Source organism: Cajanus cajan, chromosome 2 (assembly GCF_000230855.2).
Source record: "Cajanus cajan strain Asha chromosome 2, NIPB_CcT2T_4, whole genome shotgun sequence".
NCBI classification, from domain to species: domain Eukaryota; kingdom Viridiplantae; phylum Streptophyta; class Magnoliopsida; order Fabales; family Fabaceae; genus Cajanus; species Cajanus cajan.
Window position 1 is genome coordinate 66,050,833 of NC_138518.1, and position 8,017 is coordinate 66,058,849.

Genomic DNA, 8,017 nt, shown 5'->3' on the forward strand with positions numbered 1-8,017 from the left:
AATTGATTTAATTTAAATGGTGATTTTAACTTACTAAAATTTGAGAATAAATAAACCTTATAATTAATTACATATTTAAAAAATCACTTTAGGGCTATTTAGTTTATTTTTAAAATTAATTGATAAGGATGTAATCAAAGTAAATTATAATCTTAACTTATAGACAACTTTATTTTCCCACTTCAAAAGACAATGAGAAATACAAATTTATTATATAAGTTTATAAGTTTTGACATCTAATGATAATTTAGAATAGAATGGAATAGGGTAGAAGAAAAATGCAGTGAAATAAGAAGAAAACAAATATATTATTTCATTATTTGAGCATTTTATAAGTAATTGGATGCTCCCATCTTATTTTCTGAATTGGAGGGAAAGAAAAGGGGGTGTATTTCTTCTTCCTTTTAACAATCCAAATAACTGAACTTAGTATCATTTGATTCCACATATTTTTTTCCCTTTTATCACAAGAAAATTTTTCGTGTTTTAGAATTGGCTAGTCAGGGCTATGTGTTCTCAACATTCATGAATCCAATGTTACAAGAGAAAGCTTTAATGCTTTATTAATTGATTACTTTTATTGAATTCTACGTCTAGCTAGTTTTGTTTATGTTCAGTTATCAATATTAGATTAACAATTTAATTTATTTATATATTTTATCTATAAATAAATTCATTCAATTCATCTATTATAATAAAAAATAATAAATTAAACCTAATTCATTTATTTAATTTTATGAATGAATAATGATTCATTCATTACTTATTTAAAATTCATTAAATTATGATATGAAATGTTATATAAAAATATAACGATTTAAAAAAATGAGAAAAATAAAATATTTTAAAAATAAAAAATTATTTAATTTTTAGAACATTATTTTTATAGATGTATTGATTATCCACCCATAAAAAAATGTTAATGAATAAATTAAATTTTTATATGAATTTTTAATAGATTTAAATAAATTAATAAATTATTTTTATCTATTTCATTATAATCCACTTTAAAAAAATTATGTGATTAATTTATTTACCACCCCTAATCAATATGGAGATGCATCTATAGAACATATCCATGCCAAACTAATAAATGAAAATATTAATTTGATCATGTAAAGCCTACCTGCAGCATGATTAAAGTGGAATGACCTATTTATGAGCCCCTAGCAGGTAGGTTAACTTTATTACTTGTGTGTGTGTGTGTGTGTTTTTTTTTTTTTTTTAATAGGTATCCCAAGTAACCAACTCAATTGACTTTTAAAATTGCTTTGATCTTGTGTGTAACTCGGAACTTACTGCTATGTTTTTAATTTATCTGGTATTGTGTAGATGTGGCATAAATGCCTCACTTGGAAGTAATTAGGTCATGGGTCTTGTATCCACAAGAGAATAGGATACAGGTTCTAGATAGTACAGAGGTCCAAAATCATGTATTGGGGTACACTTGGGTTTCCTAATTTCCTGATATTGTAGATTATAATAATAGCCATGTATAGTATTTTCTTTGTAGCTAGGTTGTATCATTTATTTATCCTAACATAGATGATGGGAAATGGTACCTTCGTAATAAAGATATCTCACAAACTTGAATTTTTTCACTCATTTGATGACTCTATTTTATGGTCTCACCTAATGCCTCCCAACATGCTGGCTGCCCACTTGCGAAAGTTTAAGAATTTATAAGAAGCTTTATTAGTAAAACTAACATTTCTATTGGATGACATTTACATCAATGCTAGAAGAGATGAAACTTTATGACAATGAGTCGGTCACAAAGATATGACGTTTGAAATATCAGAGGCTTCATTCAAGTGCAAGGTGTCTTCAAAGAGAGACACGCTAATTTATTTTAGTACTACATATCACAATGAAAGAGGGGAAAGGAAGAAAAGATTCTTACAAGGTCCTAGTCAACCATGTGACGGTAGTTCAAACGGTCCAGATATGTTTTATGTGGGGCTTATAATGGGTGAAACCTGCTCATGAATCTCAGTTTAGTTTATATAGAAAAAAGTTCAATGAATCAAAAGTTCAACTTCATTTTATAAAGACGACCAGCTTCACCTTTGGCATATTCAACTCATTTATAGATTATAATCATATATTGGTAAGGATGAACACAAATCACACTGAACAGCATACTAGAATATTTGTATTGATCACATTCTTATGACATTTTATTTGTATTGCCACAACTTCTTTAAAAACTAAATAATTATAAAATCCATGCTAAAGGTATCTGATGGTGTCTAATAGAGAAATACTGATCACGAGGATTGAAGAATAGTCCCCTTTCCCTTTCATTCATTTCCCAAACACAGTTCTTCCACCGGCATGGACAATGTCTTAAGGGTATTATACTGATGTGCATGTCTAGGAGACTAGGACCATGCTGATGTGAATAGCAGCAATGTCTTTTGTGTATTATATGTGCATTCTCTACTTTTGGAATTTTTTACCATTTGGATTTTTAGATTCCTTATTTCCTCAACAAGTTTCACCTCTTATAAGTGTCTCAGATTTCTTCCCATATCCTACCCTAAAAATAAATAATGCTAAAGAATGAACATATTGCTACAAGCTTACAAGCATCCTCCTGACTTCAAAAAGATAATCATGATTTGTGTGTAAAGGACTTGGTTATTTAGACTTACATGCACACAAAACTCTTATTAGTAGTTATCGAAATTTGTTGAGATCTTGATGCAACTTGAATTTCATACAAAACATGAGAATAGAATAGAGAAATTCAAGTTAATAAAGCATAACTAGAGAAATTCAAGTAGAGTAACTATTTACAATTCAGCCAATATTTTCCTAGAAGCTAAACATTATGTTGTTAATCACAGCAGCAACATTGCTTTTCTGATTGAATACCCAAACTGTCTTGGCTCATACACAACCATACCTGCTTGAACACTTGGATGATGAGATCATGGTACTCACTAGAATTCAAAGTCAGATAACATGCTAACAGATCTTCCATTTCATCTGGCTGGCTGATCTGTTTCTCTGTGATCATCTCAATCATTGAATCTCTGAAATCTCTCTGAGGATCCAAAGAACATTTCACCACTGCAAAGCTATCTGACCCTGCTGTTTCCTCCACAATTTCCTCTTCTTTTTTCATCTTCAGTTTTGCCTTCTTCTTCTCTTCTATGGCCTTTATTTTGCGGACTTCAACCTTAGAACCCATCCTTGGAGAATATACTCTAACCTTGGAGTTCTGCTTTGGTTTCCTCCTCTGGTTTTCTCTGCTCACATGAAGTGATTGCCTTTGTTTGTTACTCTTTGCTTTCAGTTTCAACTCCTCGGTTTGCTTCAAATTATGCCACTCAGAACCCAACAAGGGACTACACACACGAGCTTCTCTGAGACCTCCAAGGCCATAACTCTTTGAATCCACAGAAGAGGAAAACAAATGCTTTCTTGGTGTGCAAATTGTTCTTGGTGACTCAAATTGCATCACATCATTTTCTAATGGACTTGATGCAAACTCAGCTTCCTCTTCTGCTCTTTCCAATTTCAAGAGCTGCTCCTGCAAAACTCTTTGTGCTTTTCTCTCATATCTCCTCCTTAAGGACTCAAGCTCCTTAACACTCTTTGCTGCTTCATCCAGCAACTTTCTTTCTTCTCTCAGTCCAGTTTCTTTCTGCTTCAACTTCTGAGTGCTTTCTTTTCCACCTTGTCTTCTAGCATTCACTCCACCAAAACTTGAGGATGGAGTGCCATGTTCAGCATCCAAATTGTACTTCACATGTTTCAAAACATGTTCACTTTTCTTATTATGCTCGTTACCCTCTTCACCAAATGAGAGTCTCCAGAAAGCCTCATCATCCCTTCCGTAAAACCTGCCTTTATTGTTCCCATAAGCATAATGGGACGAACTATCAGACGGAGTTGAATTTTGCTTCAGTGTTCCTGGTTTTGCCTCTGAGTTGATCCTCATTTGCTTGAACTTAGACAGCCATGAAAAAGGAGAGACATGAGATATGAAAGAAGGCCTAGAAGAAGAAGAAGAAGAAGAAGGCTTTCTTCCACCCCACTTCATATTTTGCTATTGTGTTTGTAACTCTTGATTTGATGAGCAGGTTTATTAGTCTTCAAAGATAAAGAGCATAATGGGGTGTGAGTTGAGAGAGTTCTAGCAGTTAGTGGGACGGTTAGGCTGTTAAATAGGAACGTGGGTTTCTTACTGGTTTCTGCTATGTTTTCAAAAGAGATACCCGCCCCAATTCCTGTGACCACTTTTCCCACTTTTCCTACTTTTTGGTTTCTACTCAAAAAAAAGATTTGAGCCAAGGAGGGACCACTTGTTAGGCCCACACGGTAATAGTAGAAGCAGTCACAAATTGGCAAAAATTGTTAATCACAAATTAGGTTGCGTATATGAGAAAACCAAAATGGTTATGAACCGGGTACAATGCATGCCTTATTTGAAGGACACTAACATATAATAGTAGAGGTTGTCTGTAACTTTATTGTAACAAGAAGAACTAGAGTTATAGACCAGCACATGTCATTTTGTACAACAGCTACTTCCTACTTAGCATTCGCCTCGACCTGAATAATGTTGCAGTCCATTTGAATATTAACTTTGTTTTCACCATATAATCCATGTACAAGGCTTTGTAAAAGGTGCAAGACTAGAGAATAGAACAGTTTCTTTTGGATTCACTGGGAGTGACTTTCCTTCAAATCCTTGTCTCGTCTTTTGCTTTTCCTGGCTTTATTTATTTGCAGTTTTCTCATCTTTTTTTTTTTTTTTTTTAACTAATTGGCGAGATCTACCGTGGTACACATGTTGGTAGCATACACTATTACTAGGATTAAGCATTATGTTTGGCGGTTGGGGTGCTCCAAGTTTACTCCTGTCTCTCTAGGCATGTAACACTCTAACAAGACCAAAAATGTTGCTTTCAGACGTGACCAAAATGTGATATTTGGTCAAATTTGACACCCAGGTCACTCCATTTTGCACCCATTGGAATCAATGAGAAATTCATTTCTTGACCATCTTGTAAACTTTTGAAATATAAGGACTACAATATAGGTCGTGCAAAATAGAAGCCTATAAATTAAACTTGTTCCTATATGATAGAGATTATCGTAACTATTTCAAATATACACTTACTTCACATAATTTGTACAATTGTATGACTAAATTATAATTTATTTCTGAAATTTTAATTCGATTGGTTAGTGCAACGGTTTTTTTTTACTGATTAGTGCAACGGGTTAAACAGTTAATTAGGTATAATTACAATTTGATTAAATTATTTTATTTAACAGTGATTTGATCACTAATGTAATCGTTTGAAATAATCAAACCACCACTTGAATGTCTCTTTTAATTTACTTTTAATTGTGTTATTTATTATGGCATTTTTTTTTTTCTTCTCAAAAACTTGATGAATCTAAAAATTTACCAATCATTTGTTTGCAATAATCATCCACGAGAGAGACGATAAAAGGCTATTTTCACAGTTTACTTTATAAATTCATTCACGAGCATTCTTACGAAACTTTCGTACTAAAAAGAAATTTGTATTTATTTTTGTAGTTTGTTTTATATAATATTGATCATAACTCATAAGATAGGCAAAAACAGCTTGCAGTTGTACTAATTTCTTAAATGAATTTTTACTAACAGTTTCAGAATGTCATTAGCCTTTTGTCCTATAGAAGGTGTTTTTCCATTTTATTTCTCTCTCTATATATATAAACTATAAAAGGTTATTAATTAGTTTGCATAAAAAAATATCTTGTAGTAATATATCTTTTGCACTTGTATTTATATATGCATTTTTCTTTACTCTATATATTTATAATTTGCTAATCTTATAAGTTGGTGTAGTGGTTAAATATCATGTTTTTATATGTTGGTATTTATATTTGTATTATATTTACATTTTTTTAAATTTTTGTCGTGGCAAAAATTCACCGGATCAATGAGAGTTACAATATTGTGAGTAAAATTAATCTTTGACTTAGTAGATTAGGATATACATGTGATATAATAAAAAAAATACTTTTAATTTATTATCAAATAACTAAAAGAAATATTAAGTATATTGTCCTTCTGAAATCACTCATTAAGTACCATGCCAATCCTCTTTTTTCGTAGTCAAGGATAATATTGATTTCTTTGCGAGTTTATGTGCCAATAATATTATAGATGAAGTATTGTAGAAGAAAAAAAATATATTGATGTGATTTTATGCAAAAGAAACTTGACACAATACTACCATTTTAGCAAATGGTCCATTGTCACGTATCTATTGTATCATGAGATTCTGCTTGTCTCCTCCATATTATGCTGTATGAGCTCTTAAGGTCCAACCCAAGAAATAAGGTTCTGAAGGTCAACAGGGGAAGTGGGGAACCTTCATTTCCAAGCAAGGTACAAGACCAATAAAGGCATAGCATAGATAAATATTCGGTTAGTTATGAAATTCTAAATTGGTTGGTTGTGTTGTAATTTGTCAACAAAATAGGTCATCAAATTGATTCTTTGGTTGCCTGTTTTGATAGATGACCCAAACCTTCAACTACGTACACAAGAATTTTAATTGGGCCCATAATCTTTTCCAAGTTATTTCATTTTCATACTTACACAATAAATCCTTCAGCTTATAGTATCCCATTGTTCTTTTTCATTATGACGTGACCTGGGTTTTTTTTTTATGAACTTATATCCAAAGAGAATCTTTTCATCATTCCCATATTATTGCATGAAATGACATATGCATTTGATACTACAAGGGAAAAGGGGTATTATTATACAATATGTAAAGGAAGAAAATAGCAACTCCTTTTTCTTGTTTAAGAGAATTTCTCAATACTTATGTCTCAACTAATCATTCGAATGGGCAAATTTACAAGAAGTCCAATTCCCTCTACCGGTTTGTTGCTTAAGAAGGGAAGTTTCTCTTTGCACCCTCTCCCCAATTATATTTATATAATTAAACATGGCAAATGGGTCTATTTATTTTCATTTCCCGTGGGTATATGATTGAATGAGACAGGTTTTCCTAATTTGATGGCACTCTTCCACTTGCTTTAACAAAAAATTGTTGATTAAACCATTGTCATTTTAAAGCTAGGCCTTTGCCTATCAAATTAACTTAATTTCACATTAATAGCTGTGAATTTATGATAATAGAGGTCGGAGTTCGAATTGCTGAAACCCAATCAAAATTGGAAATATTTGGGTCATATTACAGTTATGCTGCTTTTTGAAAGATAATTAGTACCAGAACTCAATCTTTGAAAGAGAAGCTCCAAACAGAGGTTCTTTAACATTGCTAAAATTGATATTTTGCTGTTGCTAAATAGAAGCATTGAACTTTAGCAAAATAATGAAAACTTCATAAAAAAAAATACTCCTTGCTTGATTCTGAAATTGCATTTAGCATTTCAAAACAAATTACCGAAGTGTTTGATGTGTGCTAAGGGAAAGGTACACAAGATAATTATTTAGGAAGAGGAAACACATTCTATTCTTAAATGGTTAAAATTTTCAGGTTGGCATGACTTTTTTTTTTCCCCCTCTATTCATCTACTTTATTATAGAAGTCACACTCAACTGACTCCTTACAAACAACACCTAACATTTCACTTTATTTATTACATGAGCATACATGTAGATATGGTTGTGTGTGTAAATTTGTTTCCAACTCCATCTGACAGCATTCACTTTGGTCTTGAAGATGGTAAACATCATTAGAAACGTTCATCAGTCATCTTTCATGCAACTGCCAAATGCTACATGACATGTATTGCTTGGTCGCTAGACAATTAATTATCTACCAAGTATTTGTAGGACATATCATTTCATTTACTGGTTGATAAGTATGAGTAGAAAGATGCAGCATATTAAGATGCATCTGATTGTTAGTTTCTCATTTTCAAGAGAAGGACTGTTCTACCTGCATAATAAACTTACTACTATATTTTTACACTTTTTACTAACTTTCTCAAATTTCTCAATTCTTAGCCCCCTAATTAAGTA

At 31.8% G+C, this 8,017-nt stretch overlaps 1 protein-coding gene across 1 annotated transcript; it reads right to left on the reverse strand.

The window, feature by feature from the left end:
- Positions 1 to 1,213: 1,213 nt before the first annotated feature.
- On the reverse strand, positions 1,214 to 4,383 carry LOC109815505 (uncharacterized). Its single transcript, XM_020380253.2, has 2 exons — positions 2,912 to 4,383; positions 1,214 to 1,979 (listed from the first exon to the last, which is right to left on the reverse strand). Exons 1-2 carry the CDS (start codon positions 4,052 to 4,054, stop codon positions 1,953 to 1,955), a joined length of 1,170 nt encoding a protein of 389 aa, XP_020235842.2. The 5' UTR covers positions 4,055 to 4,383; the 3' UTR covers positions 1,214 to 1,952.
- Positions 4,384 to 8,017: the final 3,634 nt, after the last annotated feature.

Coding starts and splice junctions, on each gene's coding strand:
- LOC109815505 (XM_020380253.2), bottom strand. CDS start 4,054: ATGAAGTGGGGTGGAAGAAAGCCTTCTTCTTCTTCTTCTTCTTCTAGG. Junction 1,980..2,911: donor TCATCCAAGTGTTCAAGCAG/GTATGGTTGTGT, acceptor ATTCATGAGCAG/GTTTCACCCATTATAAGCCC.